This window comes from Sciurus vulgaris, assembly GCF_902686455.1.
Source record: "Sciurus vulgaris genome assembly, chromosome: 2".
Lineage (NCBI taxonomy): Eukaryota > Metazoa > Chordata > Mammalia > Rodentia > Sciuridae > Sciurus > Sciurus vulgaris.
The window spans coordinates 10,053,399-10,073,990 of NC_136462.1; the positions used below are offsets into that span (position 1 = coordinate 10,053,399).

A 20,592-nucleotide genomic window follows, 5' to 3' on the forward strand; every position below is an offset into this window, starting at 1 on the left:
ACTTATTAAACTATACCTAAAGGTACTTTATAAGAATCTGCAAGATAAAATTTTAAGTACTGACATGTTTTTAATTATAAAAATAATTCAAAGAACAGGTCACAGATATGAAAAAAATGCTACAAAGAAATAAAACCAAATTATTGAGGTCCCAGGGCCACAAAAAAACCAAAATATTTACTAAGTCACAAGACAAATACTGATTAAGCACCTATATTGAGACCTCACTCACAATGGTGTACACACTGAAGATATAGCAGTGAAGAAAGGAGACCAAAAGAGCATCACAGAGTCAACATCCTATAGATTTAGAGAATAAATAGGAAATAAGTAAAATACATTTTGTGCCAGATGGTGGTGAATACTATTCAGAAAAACTAAACAGGGAACAGGATAGGACACTCCGCCTGGAAACCTAGTTAACACTGACGGAAGAGTACCTAGTAGAATGGCATTTCAGAGAAAGCAAACATCAAGACCCAGACGTCCTGAGCAGAAGAGTATACTTAGAATATTTGAGGAACAACAAAAAAGGCCAACAGGAGAAAGAGGAAAAAGGAGAACTCCATAATCCCTCATCTGCAAATACAAAGGCCCCAAAACTCCCCACACATAAGGCTTTCTTTCCCAAGACTGACATCAAAACTCATCTAGCATCAAACCCTGATCTTAAACTATATCCACTTGGCCTTTACTTTTGCTACTGTGAATAGAAATAGTTCCCTGCAAAATGTTGCTTCAGGCTGCTGGGTATTTTACTCACTAATTTTATTACATTTATGGGCCCAGACATATGGACAAAGAATTGTGAACTTATACTAAGAGATGAGATCAGAAAAGATAGGAATAATGAGAAGATCACACAAGACACACTTGCAAACCTCAATTTAGGACTGAAGACTTTCATTGTGCATGACATGGGTGGCCATTACATATTTTTAACAGGCAGTACATGATTTTGTCTTAAAAATACCATTTGGATGCTAAATGAAAATAGTAAGCTGGGCAAGGCAGAACAAAAAAGCTGAGGCAAAGACAGTAATCCAATAGAGAAATCATCAGCTTGAACTAGCAGTAGTAGAAAAAGTAGTAGCAGGATTCTCAATATATTCAAAGCAGAAGCAAAAAACTTAGTAGAGGAAAAATAGGCATCGAATGTCTCCAAGCTTTCTTAAAAAGAAGCTAGGAGGAATTGAGGATTAAAATCTGTTGTGAACATGTTAATTTGCTTTATTTTTAAAAAAACAATGTACTACATTGAAAATTTTCAAGATAACAGAACTAAGTATTTCCTTCCACAAATGCCCAAGATCCTTGAGTATCTAGATGATTCATTGAGAGCTTTAATAAACAGCTCAATTTGGATGCAAAGTACAAAATAAACTCTCTAATTCAAGCATCTGTCCATGACTTGGTTTTTCACAAACATATTAGGTTGGCATCAAAACTTTTCCTTCAGAAAAAAAAAAAAAACATATCTGTGGCAGGAGGAAGAATAATGCCCTACAGAAAATGCCTCAACACTGTGTACAGATGGATGTTTTCATTGTCACATGATTAAGTTATATCATTCCATGTGGAGACTTCCACCAGAGAACTATACCATGGTCCATCGCCATTCCTAAAGATGAAAAACTACTAACCAATTATTTAAACCAAAAACAATTCAGTTTTACTTTAAAAAAAAAAAAAAAAAAAAAAAAAAAGGTATTTTAATGTGTTAATTACTTAGAGCACAACCACCATGTACACCAAAAATTAGGTCACTGGGCTACGAGGATAGCTCAGTGGAAGAGTGCATGACTAGCATGCACAAGGCCCTGGGTTCAACCCCAGCACAAAAAAATACAAAATCAAAAAACATAGATTATCATTCACTTCTATCATGTTACAAATGTCAACACTGAACATCAGAATAACTACAGACAACACCTGTCAGTCAGAATTCCCAAACAGCACTGCCATTGATTTTATATAAAGTACAACCATTTGACTTCTCTTAAATGTCTTCTAGCATCACTGTATCTGAGCATTTTCACAATGAAATGCGTGACACAACAGTCAACCTTTATCCACAGGCAGGTGTGTTACAAAACCCCCAGTGGATGCCTAAAACCACACAGTACTGAACCCAACATATAGTCTGTTTTTTTCCCATACACACATACTTAAGATGAAGTTTAATTTATAAATTAGACCCAATTAGAGGCTAACAAAAAGAACAATTACAACATACTGTAATAAAAGTTATGTGACTATGGTCTATCAGAGTATCTTAATTTACTGTACTTGCCTTTTTTTCTTATGAGGAATAAGATTAAATAATGCCTATGGTGAGATGTCAAACATAAATGAATCAGGCACTGTGATGTAGCATCAGGCTACCATGTAAAGGTTACTTGAGTATAAGCATTTCGATATGGCAATTGTCTGATAACTTAGGTGGCTACTAAATTGACTAACAGATGGCTAGTGTATACAAAGTCGCTATGCTAGACAAAGGGATGATTTGCCTCTCCAGAAGAAAAAAAGTAGGAGGGCACAAAATGTCATGCTTCTCAGCAACATGTACTCTGAAACTTGTGAACTGTTCATTTCTGGAATTTCCCATTTCATATTTATGAACCACAACTGACCTTGAGTGATAAAACTGAAACCACAAATGAAGGGATTTCTATACTATGTTCTTTTATTTCCCTCTTATGTTACAATAAGTGTATGATAATGATGTTTTAGCCACCTGCCACCGATATCTTTCCTTTGGTAAGTAGGCAAAAAATTTTTAATGTTAAACCTAAATGTTCACAAGGGAAAACTCACAGTGGAGAAGTGAAAATGCCACTTACTAATTTAAAACAGAGGTGGAAGGATACTTGAAAGAGAACAGAAATAGTCCTTAGGGAAGATGTATAGTTGTCCCTGTGCACACTCACCATTCCTGTAAAAAGTTATACATCTACATAATAGCCGCACATCCATCATTTGGTCTTGAGTTAAAAAAAAAAAAAACCATCTTTTATTTTGGGATACAAATCAATCTGAAATGTACACATAATCAACTCTACTCCCTGCCTATGAATTAATACTTAAATTTACATTTAACACATGAGAAGAAATGTCTTAAAATTACTAAGAAGTTCGGCTGCATCAATCTCTAAGGTTCGAGATGATTAAAGTAGTCAGACATAGAGTCAGTTTTGTAGACAAAACTAATATCCAGGTTGTTTCTAATTCCATAAGGAATTATGGAGAAATCAAATTAAATGGCTTCATTTAACTCAAAAGTCTATCACAAGAAAAATTAGTTATATATCAGACATTAATGAATGTTATCCAAAACCATTAAGATCATTAAATGATCATTGTTCAATTTTCTCAATTTCAAGTTATTACAAATATCACTAATTGCCATGTACATCAATAAATTTAAAATGCAAGCAACCTGAATGCTTGATTATCCAAATAGACATACCTGTATCTGTGAAAGACTGAATGTCATAGGTAAGATCAACACTGAGATTTTCAGAGTTTTCTGTTTTTTTAAACACTAACCCAATCACCCACATCGTGCGAAATTCTTCCCTGCAAAAAAGAACATTACCACTGTTTATCAGTATTCATGAAAATATAGCTATCACTGGGTTGACACCCTGGAGAACACAAGGAAAATTTATAACACAAATGTACAAGCAAACTGAGTATAACCTCAGAGTCCTATCCCATACCTATCTTCTCTGTTCTTATAACTACGCAAACAATCAGACTTCAAGGACAAATATACTCTTATCAGAGTATGTATGTATGAATGAAAAAACTAAGGGGCACTCAACCACTGAGCTTTTTAATTTTTAATTTTCTAACAGAGTCTTGCTAAGTTTCTCATGCTCACCTCTAATTTGCATTCCTCCTGCCTCAGACTCTGGAGTAGCTGGGATAACAAGCACGTACCACCTTGCCTGACCTATATGATGTTCTTAATGATGATGACCAAAGGCACTGGTCTCAAAGAAATACTATGTTCTAATTAATGAGGAGGAAAGAATACTGCTTTTTAGAAAAGTTTGCAACAAAAAAAGGATTTTCTGAATATGAAAATTTAACCTGAAATACGTATTTCTTAAACTTTATAATTCAACATAAAAGGCCATAAGCAAATTTGACTACAGCATAATTAGTGAGAAAGTTGTTGGTTCAGCTTCTTTTGAACAATGAACGAATGATTTATCTGCTGAAACTTGCAATCTTTAAATAAGACTGCAGTAACCAAAAACTTGTAAAATGTTCAAATAATTTCTTTACATGATTTCAAAAAGAAAAATAATCTGTTCAATTCATCGGAATAATTATCCTACATTACCACAATCTTACCTCATCCTTTCACCCATACTTTTCAATCTTTTGTCTTCCTTTTTCTCCTTCTTTTTGGTACTGGGAATTGAATCCAGGGGCACTCAACCACGGAACCACATCCCTAGTCTTTTTTATTTCTTATTTTGAGACAGTCTTACTACGGTGCTTAAGGCCTTGTAAACTGCTAAGTTTGGCTTTCCTCCAGCCTCCCAAGAATCTTTCTTCTTCTTTTTTTTTTTATTTTTACAGACTGCATTTTGATTCACTGTACAAAAATGGGGTACAATTTTTTGTTTCTATGGTTGTACACAATGTAGATTCATACCACTCGTGTAATCATACTTGTACACAAGGAAATGATGTCTGTCTCATTACACCATCTTTCATACCCCCGCCCCCTCCTCCCTCTCATTTCCCTCTACGTAATCTAAAGACTTTCTTCTTAAAGCTCATTTTTTTGAAAGCTTGTTATTAATACTCCCATAATCCTCCAAATGTACAAAATACAGATATAATCTCATAACAGCAAGAATCAAACCAACAACCGACCTATTTAAGAACCTTAAATGAAAAAGTGAGCCTGCTTATATTTATATGCCTTCCAATGGTCCAGAATCCACCACAAATCAGATATTTGCAAGGTCAAGCTTCTATGAATAAAGGTAAAGCAGGGATGGAATACTTTTATAAAGAGTGCTTACTTGTCAGGATTTTCTTTGGGTGCTGGAAATGACTGGGGATTCACATGAGCCAGTGTAATAAATTCATTCTTCTCCAAACTTCCAACCAAGATTCGAATTTTTGATTCCACCAAGCCCACCCTGAACAAATGTCACTTAGTATTAATGAAAATTTTGGTTGACTTTAAAATATCAAATGCACAAATTAAATGCTTATGTAAAACAGGAATATGAAGATCACACGATTTAAAGCACATACCAAGGCAATTCAACTGAATGAATTATCCCCCTACACACAAAGCAAAAGCCTTAGGCTCTGCCCAAAAATGCTGAACTGGGGATGAAAGAGAAATAAGTCCCATTTCATCCACATCAAGAAGGTTCAAAAGATTCCAACAAATATTTAAAGAAAAACGAGAAAGCTTAAAAGATAAAAACCTTTAAATCTACAGTTAAAAAATTATATGTGAATCTTTATAAAATAAAAATAATTTGCATATGGATTCCCTAATTCTTGCACGTCCACCAGAAGTAGTAAAGCTCCATATGTGAACAAGTCAAACCAAACTTGATGTTTTTAAGGCTTTCCCAACTCCTACTGTGTTCTGGGACTATCTGATTCATTTGGAAGCTTAATTTTTCTGTGAAGTCTAATCTCACTACTCACCATTCTAGGCGCTGTTTTTCCGTTGGTGCACTTGCTAGAAGTACAATATAATGCCTTTGAAGATAAAGACAACATGCTTTTTATTTTATTTACATACTTTGTGCTGGACATTAAAACAATAATGTAGTAAATGTAGTAAGTTTCATTATATTTATAGATCAACATCAATTTACCAAAGGGGGCTGCAATTTCAATAAGCACATAAAATCATAGAAACTAACTTCACACGTTTCTAAGTACAAATGAGCTTAATTTTTCTGAAAAAAATCAGTGATTTTATGAATAACTGTAAAAAGAGCAGCTGAATTCAAGGAAGCTAAATAAACATTAAATGATAGTTTTGCTCAATAATTCCAGTGGAGTGCTCAATCTATAAAAGAGCTGCTCACTGAAATACACTACTAGAAGGAAATGTTTTAATAGAAACAGCAGCAAGGCTTTCACCATAAAAACAATCACCAAATACACACAATACAATAGTAACTTCAAAATAACAAATATATCAGGCTTTTTAGTTAAGAGTAAATGGGAGTTAATATTAAACTGAATGCTTAATTTAAGTCAGACTCCAAGGCTTTTTTAATAGTGTAAATTTCTATGACAAAGAAACAGATATCATTATCCTGAGAACCACAAAAAAGAAATCTGATTTCTACTCAGAATTCAGTCTCATTGAAAATAAAGAAAATACTTTACTTCAGAAAATACCATCACTAACAAATGTCTTTTTTAATCTTTTCAAAACTACTTATGATTAAAGTATATAATCCATTTTCCTCCAACTAAAGAAGTTCAGTCAAATAAGTCCTTCCCCAATATCTATCTAGTAAGTGCTAGAAGCTAAATCTCACAGCTAATATAAATACTAGTTAGGAAAATAAAAGTGCAACCAAAATTCTTATTTTATTTTCTAAAAAGTCTAAAATCCTTTTGACGTGTTCTCTCACATTTTGTTTTGACTCCCTTCCTTCCCCCAGAAAAACACTATCAACCAGTTTCAAAGAAACAGGTCACTCTCAGGACATTTTAACCACGGTTAAACAAAACCTGACAAATTTAAGCATTTTTTAAATAATACCTCCATAAAACATCCCAATAAGTTATTTTATTAATTATGCTCACAATATATTTGAAAAATAGTTGTAACCCTAAACTGTTCTAAGACTTTGCATACATCATGTATCAAGTGAGATAACAGTACCTATCTTAGTGGCAGAAGTATTGTAAATTTCAAGTGAGTTAATTTGAAGTAAACTTAAAAGTAACAGGTAATTAAAAAGTGAAGTGTACATATGTAAACATATAAAAATAAGATCTGTGATATAAACACATGAAAATGTGAATACAGCTATGTAAAAATACAGTTCAAATCCACAGAAACTTAGTACTTCCTTTCCTATTTGTTTAGGGTTATTTGGGAACAAGCCAAGTATGTAGACCAAGTCAATAAAGTAACACAAAAACACTAAAATCTGTGCACTTTATGTAGAGAAACCCATACTCAAATCAAACAAAATCCTAACAATCTCAGGAACCTAATTTCTAGGTCATCTAGGTTTCTATTAAAAAGACTCAACTGAGCTGGGGGCACAGTGGCACAAACCTTCCCAGCAACTCAGGAGGCTGAGGTAGTGAAGACTGCAAAGTTTGAGTCCAGTCTCAGCAATTTAGCAAAGTCCTGAAAAACTTAGCAAAGTCCTGTCTCAAAATAAAAAATAAAAAGGGCCAGGGATGTGGCTCACTGATAGAATGTCTCTGGGTTCAATCCCCACTTACCTCCCTTTCTCCCTCAAAGAAAAAAAAAGAAAGAAAAAGAAAAAAGAGTGAATTGATTAAAATAAAATAAAAAAAGAGGAGGGTGGAGGGCAGATGAAGAAAGAACTCTGCACAAGTGTAGCAACTCTGAAGAGCAGAAAACAAAGTATAAAAATCAGGCATAAATTATCTGGCTTCACCCAGCAGGACAGTCAAATCACCCAGTTTCTAAATGATACAGCACCATGTTCTCTATTTAGAAGGCATAGTAGATAATCCATTTGATCATAATTTTGTTGGCAATTCAAATTTAAAGTTTTGAAGGTTACAACCTCAATTTTAATTCTTATTGAAATAGGGGAAGTCTTTTCCATCTCTGTACAAGGTTTCTGCACAAATGCCCACATTTACCAAAGGTAAAAGATTAATACTCAAGAATTAATAATGAAGTTAAGTGTTATCTACTCAAATTTAAGCAAAATTTGAATTGGTATGAAATGCAATAATTAAGTTTAATAGAAATAAATTGCAAATACTTTAGTCATTAGAAAAACACTCACCCAAGCAATAAACCAAATCCCAAATTCATTCTCTAAAGCCTAAACCAGAGCTGACATTCAATAGAAAGCAAGAAAAAGCAATTCTAATCTAGCATATTTTTTGATCCCGTTTTCACAATCACCATGTGTCAATAGTCTCAAATGCCTTCATGACACACTTTAAAGTCAAGGCAGCAGTCATTACTTTTTCCCAAAATTTAGACACATGGCTTCTAATAAAAATTTAACTATGAAAATGTACCCTGAATGAATTAAAATCCTTGTAAAAAGCCCATGAACACTTAAATTTAGTCATGTTATCTAAACAGTTACTTACAAAAGCCTTTTTTAAGGTTTCCTTGCTATTTCATCTCTATTTTACTTAAATAGAAGACAGTTCAGATATGAACACGGACAAAAATCTTAATAGAAAATCCTTAAATGACTTTATATTTAGGTATTCAGAACCAAGAGTTGTATTTCGTCATTCTAAATTTTTTAAACAAATTTTAAATCTAAATCATTTTGTACATACAAACGTCATTAAAAATTCTGGCTTTTCCTTCCTTGCATCCTAGTGAAACATAATGCCTGTTAAGTACCAGCACTTCCTAATGTTATTTACTTCCCTGCTAGCTTACTTAATAGCTAAGTTTATATCTTAAAGGAGAAATACAAAAAATATTCTCTTAGAACTCTTTAAATTTTTGCAGAACAATATTACGCCTTTGTCTCAAGATAGGCTTATGTTCTTTTGCTATATTAGCCTGCTTTTTAAGACAAATAAAATGTCCTCTCTAGTTCCCTACCTCCCATGAAAGAAGGTATATTAGAACTCTACACATACGAAATGGCAGTACCTTCAGGATATGCTTCAAATAATGCTTAACCAACTTTCAATCATGGGGAAAATAAGGATGTCAATGCAGCCATACAGCCAATCTTTGAGGCATTTCAAATAAAGATATTTTAAATTCAACCTGTGAATACCTCCAAAAGCCTAAGGATAACCATCACTGTACCCTGAAGAGGACATTTTCAGAAAAGACATAAAAATATACATAGAATTTGGTAAGGATAAAATTAACCCAATCTAATATTTCTAAGTATTAATTTCCCCAGAATACTCGGGTGAAATAAATTTTCCTTAAAGTTTGGTATTTCCTCCTACCTATTTAAGTCTTTGTAAAAATGCTACAAGGACTTGTCTGCTTCAAGACACACTAATTTTTTGGTGGGGGGATGTGCTAGGAATTGAATGGAGAGGGGCTTTACCACTGAGCCAATACTGCAGTCATTTTTGTTTTTTGAGACAGCGTCTCACTAAGTTGCTTAAGGAGTAAGTTGCTGAGGCTGGCCTCAAACTTTCCATTGTCCTGCCTTAGTCTCCCAAATCAGCAGGAATATAGGTATGCACCACCATGGGAATATATAATCTCTTTATCAAAGACCTTATAGATATTATTGGGCAAAAAATAAAGTCTAAAAAATTAAATGAAATATTAAGCTTTTTAAAACAAGCACCAAAGTTCTAGTAATAGCTATTCAAATGAAATGACACTGGCAAGGTTTGTTCAATTTTGATGTTAATCTTTCTTAAAATGAAAGAAACCACTTAAGTAGATATTCCAAAGAACCTTGTTCCATCTCCCTCTTATTCACATAAGTTACATAGGAAAAGAATTCACTTTTGATTCTCAGGAATTAAGAGATGCTGATATTATGAGATCTTTGTTTTTCTCCTTACACATACTTATGTCTCATAATTTTTAAACTATCAATATATACATTTATTAAAAGTCTGAAGGTGGCTTCCTCAACATGAAACAAAAATTATCTGCCATATGGAAAGTATAATTTAAGGTGAATAATAAAACAAGATATTAAATAAACTATTTAAATTTTTACTGAGAACATAGTGCTCCCAGAACACAGTAATTAAGCTGGTTCCATTAAAACTTTTTCATTCAAAAGACACAGAAAACACAGAGGCATCATAAAGGTCATCATTCTTTTTAATTGGGGAAATAGCATAAAGTAATCTTGCTTTGATTATTGATTATTACAAAACACAATCCAACACGATCAGGAAAGTTTTCGAGCATTCAAAAAAATTGTGGGATTCTGGCAAATAAAAGTGCAAGTCCATGTTTGTTTATATGTGTTTGTTTTAAAAAATATGTTGTGACACATTTTTTATCAAACCAACCCAAACTAAATGAAGATTTTAACCTAAGGTATTGAACCATTATATTAAAACCAATACTAAATATTATTAAACCCGCTTAGATCCCAAAAAAACTAACTGTAGAAATATTTGAAAGTAGCTATTAACATTAGGAGTGAAATGCTAGGACATTACTAATGTAATGCTACATATTAGCATTTTACTAGCTACATCCCTGTTCTAAAGAATTTTAGTGTTAAAACAAGTTTCCAGAACTAGATGAAAATATTTCATTTTCTAATAGAAGTGCAATTACAACTCTTAACAGTTCACCCATTTGCCAGGGTATATGGATATCCTGTTTTGATCAAGACTAATATAGGGATCACCACTCTTGCTGAAGCAAAACTAGAGGGGCCACATATTACACTGACAAAGAGAAAGAACTATTTACTAAAAATGGTATGTCCTGGGTGAGAGGAAGGGAAATCCAAAACTACATTAGTCTATTAAGAACAGGTAACATATATGCTACCATTAAACCATTACTTAAAAGAACATGTTCAACATGCCTTAAAATACATACTTGTACTTTTGAAAGAAGTTTGGAGCTTCAAAAAGTTTGGACCATTCTGCCTTACTCAGCAAAATTTCATCTGTGATAGCAAGACCTAAATTAAAAACATATTAAAATATTTGCACGCTTCAGTCTAACAATCTAGAATTTTAAATAATCTTACACATAAGCACATGCATTCATTACAATTCAATAACTGCAAATTTAAAAATATTTAGTTTATGGCTTATAAGCATATTCTTACATATATACAGATTTTTCAAAAAAGTTGTGTTTTCAGAGAGCCTGATTTCTCTGGTAAAGCACCATTATTCTAAAATGGCATGTTCACATGCTAAAATGGCATGTTCACATGATTTTCACAAAACTGAAGCACTATAGTTATGTGAAAAGAAAAAATTGTCCACATATTTTTTTCCTTACATTTCTAAAAATCAAGTTAGCTGCTATCTCTAAAGGAATACAAGCATCTTCCCATAAAGGAAAGAATTCTGAACTTCTAAAGTTAAAGCTGATACTCAAAGAGCTTTTTCACTACTTTGTCATCCAAACAATCCCATTCCAGTTACTTCTCTCAAAGGCCAGAGGGCAGTAGCTGTATCTTTAAATTTATAATGAAAGTAGGGTTCAAAAAAGTCAAGTTCCCCTAAAACTGAGCGGTTTGGTCCTAATCCTTCTGAAAGCTCTTTGCCAAAAGTAAGAAGCTTCCTAAGCATCCCTCAAGTCCCACTGGAGACAAAAGCATTCTAGCAATCCTAAATTTTACAAGGCAATAATACAGCACTAAGTCAGCCGATAAATGGGCAGCAATTTAAGTGTTGTTTAATCTTCCAACATATAATCAAAAATAAATTACCTAAATTTAAATTTTTCAGTCAATTCTGATATATACTATAAACAAAACTGAACTCCAAGATCCATTTCTGTGAACCATTTCTTCAATTAAATTTTATAGCGAATTACTGATTCTACAATGGTATGTAAATCCTTCACGTATAAAGGAGAGTATAAGGATAAACACTTACCTTGTTTAAACTCCTCAACCATGACCATCCGTGTTGAAACGGACACATTGTACGTGGAGTTCTGCTGTGGGTATGCTGGTGTAATTATAGGCATAAGATGGTACCTATCACTGGGGTTTACCTACATACAACAACAGCCAATCAGTTTCTTCAAGTACATATGCAACAGATACTTGGACTTTTTACCCCTTGTTAAACTGAACCAATGATTAAATTTTATTTCATTCACAGCTGGAGTTGAGAAAGAAAAACCATGTAAGGTGACATTGTTTTTTAAGGAATTCTTTATAGAATCAGGGGTTGGTCTAAATCATGGTTTGTTTCTATCATATGGGCATGACTATTTGGGCAACCTTATTAGAAATAGTGTGCCTGCTTAAGCAAAGAAAGTTCTACCTGAAAATCTACTGATACTTAGTTTTTCTTTATTCAATAGAAATGGGGATGTGCACACAATTACACTTTCATGAAATGTTCTGTATAAAACTAATTTTAAACAAGACGGAAATTTAAGTTTTTAATATACCCTTAAGTTAAAAGGAGTTTAAGGCTGATTAACACATAGTGAAACTACAAGTCCTTGTTGATATCATTTTAAAAGATACAGGAATGATTTAATAACTGCTAGTCTACATAATAGTAAGTAGCATATTTCCACAAAGGAAACTGTAAATTCCCATCCTCCAAAATTAAATTCCTTGAGGTCTGGAAAACTTGAAAATACATAGCTTCATGTAATTCATCAGAACTTATTAAAAACAAATTTTTGATATAATAGTAAGATGGCAAATTAATTCAGAAAAATAGAATTTCATAAACCTAGAGTTGTATTCAAACCTAAATTTGTCAATAAAGTTCATGTTATTAACATTTAAAATGTGTAATGTCATAACTTCCCAAAATGGAAGCTTTCTTCAGCCCAACCATGTTTTTATAATCTGAAATATCTAAAACAATTTTTACATCATTGTAATTAGAATGATACTGCTTAGAAGTTATCTACCACATGTAAACATTAAGCAACAGCTTTCCTACAATAACCCCATTTTAACAAAATATTTAGATCAAATAAAAAAAATACAGGGATTTTTAGTATCCTTTTATTTTTTTTTTTTTTTTTAGCACAAATGCCCACACAACTTTGCTTACAAGGTAGTTCTATATAGAATAAATTAAAATGTTAGTGAAATTTGTATTAAAAACTATGTACAATTAAATGTAGTTTACAGGGTACATCATTATGCTTCTCACATCAGAGGACAATTATAGATGAGGTAATCTAGAAGAAAGTGTAATACGGACATGTCCACTCATACGTAAAATGCTGGGAGGTCTCCCTGAAGTTTATGCAGATGACTTTTACTTGTTATTGCACAGTGTGAATTTGTAGGGGAAAAAATAATACACTAACCCTTGGGTCCCATACAGGCAAATTAAGATTGCATTCTTCAGGCTGTTTCAATAGCACTGGATTTGGCCATTCCCTGTTTAAAAAGATTGTAGCACTTGATAAGACTATTGGATATTATCATCTAAAAGTATTTTGTTAAACATACAGCATTTGTGAATGTGATCCTTCTTCATTCATTTTGGTATATACAACCTTTCACTCCTTTCTGTTGATGGTAAGACTACTTGAAATAGTTCTGTAACTATAAAATTAAACCATTTGGTAGCTTTTTCAAATTGAAGTCAAATATCTTCTCTCTTAAAAGAACTGATAAAGCACCATGTAAATAAAAAAGCACCACCAAGATATTTGATGCTTTCACCTAAACCTTCAACAGGATAAACCCTCTTGAAAGACAAAAATCCTATCTTCGTATGGTATGAAAAATGATAAAAATTACGACAAATTTTCTCCATCTTATGACTTAAAAGTTGTAACATGAGTAAGTGTAGTAAAAGTCTGTGGTGTGAACACAGTGTTTCCAGGATGCAATCTTTAATAAAATAAGCACATCAGTCCTTATGGAAGAAATTTAAAAGTGGAAAACATTTGCCCCCTTCCTTAATATCAAGGTTAGCTTCTTGAAAACATTTATATATGTGTAGCCTTAAAAGACATTCTGATATTCTTTAATCTTATCACACCTTATTATATGTAATTAAAATGTGCTATCAAATCCAAAATAGCAGAATGTGTATTAGAATGTGTGGCATGGTTATAAATTATAAAGTGTCTCCAAAAACTCTGATTTTTATAAAATTACAAGAAAACAACAATGTTTTTGCAGATGTAGGATGGGAATGAGCTGGCAGAAACTGGGAAGATTTAAATCTCTGAAGGAAATCTGATTAAAACCCAACAACCCTCACCTCTGGGGCCAAAGCAACTATTCTGAAATGGTAATTATCTTTCTTTTCTTAAATGAAACCATGGTTTCATACCGGACATACTGAAAAAAAATTTTTTAAGGGAATTTAAAAAAAAACAAAACTCCCCAATATTAATGTCTGGGTCCAGAAACAGCTTTTTTCCAAGCACTTATTCATTAATATATAATGTTGATTTGTACATTATATATAACATTATTAAGTTTTTATAAAAATATTGATATCTTTAATATTTAACCAAAGATTAATGAACAGCTGAAAGAAAAAATATAATCACAAAAATTAATGGTGTATGGATTCAAAAATATTCAAAAAGTGAAAGAAGTGGTGTGTAGAAGTTTTATCCAAAAGTAACATATATGCCAACCTACTGATAAACTGGATTTTAGCAAAAGTTACAGCTAAAATTCAGTTTATTTGGAGGGCAGGATTATGCAAGTTAAGTACAAATAGAATCTGATTTACTATCCTGGCAAAGCTAGGGAAAAGAAATGGAGTTCAAGTTTTCCATAATATTCATTGTGATCTCCGAGGCTACCTAAATGGCTATTTCATGAACTAAAATTTGAATCTGAAACCAGCTGCAGAAATGTCATAGAAATAAGACTAAACTTCAGTGTCTACAATCAATTTTATTTTAATATAATCTAAACACATACCATTTAGAAAATACCAAGAAAAATTTATGTACAAGAGTTGATGCTATTGCATTTGGATAAAGCTGGCAAGTTCTTGCTACTAGCATAGCCCAGGAAACACCACCGAGGAAACCTAATATATTGGAATAGATGTTGTGGCCTGTTGATAAGGGAAAAGCAAAAAGAGAAGTTAGTGCTGAACAAATGTTTAAATGTTTTTAATAAGCTAGCCAACAAATTCTGAACTCACGTTTGGCCCACAGTTTGATAGCTCTCAGTGTTAACCTGAAGTTGTCAATGTTTGGTACTAGATGTAAAATTTCATCGGTTACCCTGCAACCTGATTAATAGGAGTGAAAAAAACAGAACATGAAATCGTCAAAGGTTGAATGGTAACACCACTTCTTAATTTTCTGACACTGATAACAAATCCAGCAGAAACTTTCATTTGTTACAATCAGTAACTTAATTCAATAAAAAGGCAAAAAATACAAATGCTGAAACTTTCTCTCCTACCACAAGCAATGCTGCAAATCAAAGAAATTGAACTAATTTGCCTAATCTCAAACTGCAACTCATGTTTTTCCTATCCAGATACACTGAGAAGGATTCAGTCTACTTGAGTTCTTAAAAGCTGTTGTCCGAGTCTGATGTTATGCAAATATAAAATTGTTTTTTTAAAAAATTGCCTTTTTTAACTTAACTGATACCATTACAAAAGGATCAAAATTAATTAGGGTTGCAGAGTAAAACTTACATTTATAGCAAGAGTACAAACATCAGTCTTTTTAAAGCTCATAAGAAAAAAATACCAATGAGTAAAACTACCAGCCACTTCTCCAATCCATTAAGTAAAGCACATTTGGAATTAACAAAATGGCTATAAAAAGTTCCATTCAAGTTTTAAAAACAACAGCATTTGTTAATAGCTCCAACTAAGCAAAAGGAGGTAGGCTTTTTGACATACCATTAAGACTTCTTATGCATCTTATATCTAAATTTTTAAGCAGACTGTCATCTCGTAGGTCCAAATCTTCTGGAATAGTCTGCAGTGCTAATCTTGCAAACAAAATATCAATCTAAAACAAAAACAAAACTTAACATTCCATATCTGTCAAACTGCTTTTAAAGGCATTTCTGTATTTAAAAAACAAAACAAAACAAAAAACCTACTGAAAGTCAATACTTGCCATCAATTAACAAACCTAACAGTGCCCACCCACAGAAATGTGTAATAATTAATTCACGTCATAGGTTTTTTGGGGTTTCTATTTTTTGTTTTGTTTTTATGAGGTTTTCTGCAATACTGGGGACTGAACCCAGGGATACTCTACTACTAAACTATATCCCTAGTCTTTTTTATTTTGATAGAGGGTCTAAGTTGCCCATTCTGGTTTCCAACTTGTGATCCTACTGCCTCAGCCCCATTATAAGAGATTATAAACATGCATTACTGTACCCAGAATATCACAGGTATTTTAACTAGATGCTAAAGCATGGAAATATGAAATGCAACTTGTTTAAATTATCATTTAATTATACTTAAGTTACTAAGATTGCTAAATGCATACAATGAAATTAATTAACTCTATCTCTTATGAATTGTCACAAATGATTAACAGGTGATAAAAAAGGACAAATATCTTTATTCTTATCTAAAAAATACCTACCAATAAATAGAGCACCTTATATGTAAGAATTTATATGTCCATATTACAATATCTTTTTTGTTTCTTTCTATTTATTCATTATTTATTTATTTGTATTGGGGATTAATCCCCAAGGGAGCTATACCCCAGTACTCTTTAAATTTTGAGACAGTCTTCGCTGGCCTGGAACTTTCAATCCTCCTGTTTCAGTCTCCCAAGTAGCTGGAATTTACAAGTATATGTCACTGCACCCAGCTCCAAATTTCAGTTTTGAGTGAAACAAAATCAAAGCACTAGAGATAGCCCAGCCTAAAATAGCCAGAGTTAAATCTAATCTTGAAAAGCTTATAGAATTCAACTGACTTTTTTCTTTGATAGTACTAGAGATTAAACCCAAGGTCAGCACATTACCACTTTTAAACAAATGTAAGCCAGGGGCCTAGGGTTGTGGCTCAGAGGTAGAGCGCTTGTTCAATCCTCAGCACCACATAAAAATAAATAAAAGATATTGTGTTCATCTATAACTAAAAATATTTAAAAAAAAATAAATGTGAGACAGGCCAGGCTAAATTGTTCAGGCTGGCCTTAAACTTGTGATCTTAAAGCCTTAAGTCTCTCAAGATGATGCAATTATAAGCATATGCAATCTTTTTTTTTTTTTTTGGATTTAACAGTTTATTATGATTTATAAGTGTCATTTTTAAAAACATCAGTCCATTAAACCATGCAGAAATAAGTAAGCAAAAAGTCTGCAAAACAAAACATTCTTTAAACATGTTTAAGTAGATAGATTATCTGAAATTCTGGATTGTTCAGTCACTTCATTATTATGCTATGGCAGCCAAGTAATCCTTAACTTCAGTTGAAGTAAGTCGCCTAAATCCAGCTTCATTGCAGATTTAATGTTATCTTCTGTCATTTGCCCTTCAAAACTTTCCTTTAGGGTTAAGACGGCTGTATGAATGGCATCTTCAAGTTCCAAATCTTCACTGTATCTTTTCTCAAGGAATGTTTTCCCATTCACATAGTTCTTTCCCATGACTGTGGCCTTCCAGGCAAAGTAAGCTCCAGATGGATCTGACTGAAATAAATATGGTCGTCCCTCATTCCATCCACAAATAAGTAAAGAAACTCCAAATGGACGAACACCACCTGACTGGATGTATTCTTGCATCACAGAAGCTACTCTCTGTACCAGCTGAGCTGTGGGAATGGGTTCTTGGTAAACAAGGTAATATTGCTGAGCCAGTTTTCGAGCTCTGTGCACAAGCACTCTGTAATCTGGGCCCATGCCACTATAGACCAAACCTATATGTTTGGTAATTGGTTCCACTTTGTGTACACTTCGCTCATCATACAGAATGGATTTCTGTTTCTTCTCAGTGGCTAATACCACACCATTTGCAGCTTTAATTCCCATTGAAGGGGCTCCTCCAGCTACAGCAGCCAAAGCATATTCAATCTGGACAAGTTTACCAGATGGGCGATCCTTAAGAAAATGGTCAAATCAGATTCCTTCCCTGGTCATTTTTAAAAATTCTTCAGTGATGATTTTCTTACACTGGGCACGATGTTTCACCTCAACTGACTGTAGTCAGTGAAAAGCTGTAACCGTGCTCCGCCATCTTTACCCAGAGAGGCAAAGCACCCACATTCAATCTTATTCAGCTTAGTTTGACTTTTTAAAAAGATTAAGAGTTGACATCTTATGCAATTCGGAAGAACTACCTTTTTTTTTTTTTTTTTTTGCAAAACCATTAAGTTATCATTTACTCCACTTAGAAAATTTTATCATCTTTGCCATTAACATCAGGGACATTCTAGCACCATTTGTACAGTAAAAGTACCATAATAAATAACTAAACTTGTTTCACCATCTGCTTTGTTCCAATTATCTTCACTGCATTTGCCAAAAAACAGCAAGGAGAAATGCACACAATCTTGACAACTTGAGTTCTAAATCCTACCAGAAAATATTTCAACACATACATTATCAATTTATTTTTCTCCCCACTTTTTAAATATTTAAAGGAAGTTAAGGCAAAGTGCTATCTGCATATGTACACTATTTTATTGCCTCAATAAAACTAAAACAACAAAATTTGCATATGAAAAACTACCAAGAAATTATTTTGTAGTAGCATTTGGTCTTAAGTCTCCTTATGTTTCAGTTCCTAATTTCACTTGGAATTTAAATGAGAACTAGTCATCTTGGTTAGGTGTACAGAACTGTAATCCCAGCGACCTAGGAGGCTGAGGCAGGAGGATGGCAAATTCAAGGTCAGTCTCAGCAACTTAGGGGTTAAATCCCTGGTACAATTAATCAATCAATGTAAACAGTGTATACTACAAAGGATAGGCAAGTCACTTTGTGTGTGTGTGTGTGTGTGTGTGTGTGTGTGTGTATACACACGAGCGCCTAACCATGAAGCAACATCCATAGCCCTTTTATTTTTTGAGATAGGGTCTCACAAGATTGCTTACAGCCTCACCGAGTTGCTGAGGCTGGCTTCAAACTTACAATTCTCCCGTGCCAGCTTCCAAGGTTGCTGGGATTACAGGCGTGAACCACAGTGCCCAGCTATAATTTCCATTTTTAAAACATCGTTGGCATTAATCTTCAACCAATTCACGAATTACTTTAAAATAAACCAGATAGGCCAAGCATGGATGCACACACCTTAATACCAGCTACTTGGGAGGCTGAGGCAAGAGGATCCCAAGTTTAAAGTTAGCCTCAGGAACTTAATGAGACCCTGTCCAAAATTAAAAATTAAACCAGGGCACAGCATGTAGCTCAGTAGTAGAGTGCCCACCATAATTCCCAGCACTGCAAAAATAAAATTAAATAATAACCATATCAAGTTTTTAACCAACGCTGCATCAAATTCAGTAATACCACATAGCAAGAACTGTCCATCTGAATTGCACCTTACCTCTATCCCATCAAAACAGAGTTTGATAACTGGTACAAATGCCTCTTCAACAGCCTGTAAGGAAAGAAAACAAATCAGTCTCTAAAACTGCACTTGAGGCTTATACTACATTAGTACTTTTAAATAAATGTGAGAATTTACTAGAAACTGAAAATATGAGTCTTAATTATTTAAATCTAATTAAATAAAATTGCTTTAACATAATTTAAGCATGACTCCTGACACAAAGTAAGTTCTCAGCAACTGGCTTTAAGATTCTAGGCTCCAGGGTTTAAATCCTTGATTTCTGCTAATTCATCAGATGTGTGGTTGTAGCCTGATTACTTAATATTTATTTTCTAATATGTAGAGTTACATATTTATAAGACTTTAGGCTTGTTGTAAAGAATAAAATGCAAACACATTTTCAGTGCTTCAAATAGTCTGGCAAATTGTAACAGCACAATACATGATGGCTATATCATAAAACTCACTCAACTGACTAAATAAAATTTTAGAACTCCTTCCTCTCACCCCAAACATTTACATACTCTTAAATCTTTAACTTCTTCTTGTAATTTCAATTTATCATAGAATGAGGTGAAAAAGTCACTTCGATCAACATGTCTTGGTGCAACACACAATGCATCAATATCAGCACCTAAAAAAATAAAAAAATAAAAAAAACACAAATCAAACATTGACCACTAATAAGCACTACAAGAAAATATTTCCCACCTTTGTGAGGCAGTATTTGATGGATAGAATCTGTTTAACATTATACTAGTAAGCTCTAAAAAAAGTATCACCCCTTACTAAAAATTGTCACTAGAGGAAAAATGAGTTGTAATTAATAGGATGCATCTGTTCCTGAAGCATGGTGTAATATATACAGTGGGCCCAAATAAACCAGGAGTCCAAAGAAAAGTGACAGAACTTTCATGGTAAAGAGAGGGAATCGCTGTTTGTTTATAGCACATTCACTAAGGAGGGAAAAGGTATGTAATACACAGGACCCATCAGAAACAAATGTATTATTACCATGGAAAATGGGAACAGAGAAGGATACCGATATACAAAGAAATGGCAGAGACTTATTAAGCACTTTAACTCAGTGCCTGGGTAAAAAACAATTTTTTAAATCAATAAATGCCCTTAGCCATGGTAACATTTTTACTGAGTATTTATTTGCACAGAGGAAATAACTAAGTATAAATGAGAAAATATTCAGTGATTATCAATAAATATGGATATGGGTTAGAGTTATGGTTCAGTAGTAGAGCCCTTGCCTAG

General features: G+C 33.2%; 2 protein-coding genes across 8 annotated transcripts in view; both read right to left on the reverse strand.

Annotated features, from left to right (window-relative positions):
* PAPOLA (poly(A) polymerase alpha) overlaps positions 1 to 20,592 on the reverse strand; it is a 60,100-nt gene that overhangs the window by 17,638 nt on the left and 21,870 nt on the right. For 4 of the 7 annotated variants that reach the window (XM_079128959.1, XM_079128956.1, XM_079128958.1 and 1 more), the window contains exons 5-15: positions 19,851 to 19,960; positions 19,321 to 19,374; positions 15,703 to 15,814; positions 14,986 to 15,075; positions 14,757 to 14,895; positions 13,172 to 13,244; positions 11,761 to 11,881; positions 10,745 to 10,829; positions 5,698 to 5,751; positions 5,052 to 5,171; positions 3,473 to 3,582 (exon numbers count right to left, since the gene is read on the reverse strand). In XM_079128959.1, coding sequence (XP_078985085.1) covers positions 3,473 to 3,582; positions 5,052 to 5,171; positions 5,698 to 5,751; positions 10,745 to 10,829; positions 11,761 to 11,881; positions 13,172 to 13,244; positions 14,757 to 14,895; positions 14,986 to 15,075; positions 15,703 to 15,814; positions 19,321 to 19,374; positions 19,851 to 19,960 — 1,068 coding nt within the window. Of the gene's footprint in view, positions 1 to 3,472; positions 3,583 to 5,051; positions 5,172 to 5,697; positions 5,752 to 10,744; positions 10,830 to 11,760; positions 11,882 to 13,171; positions 13,245 to 14,756; positions 14,896 to 14,985; positions 15,076 to 15,702; positions 15,815 to 19,320; positions 19,375 to 19,833; positions 19,961 to 20,592 lie in introns of all 7 variants that reach the window. The other 3 variants (XM_079128961.1, XM_079128960.1, XM_079128957.1) reach the window with 2 other exon arrangements.
* Positions 17,033 to 18,009, reverse strand: LOC306654923 (proteasome subunit alpha type-2-like; the record flags this gene model as incomplete). Its single annotated transcript, XM_079128964.1, has 2 exons — positions 17,033 to 17,873; positions 17,974 to 18,009. The coding sequence occupies 2 exons, from the start codon at positions 18,007 to 18,009 to the stop codon at positions 17,217 to 17,219; spliced, it is 693 nt and encodes a 230-aa protein (XP_078985090.1). The 3' UTR covers positions 17,033 to 17,216.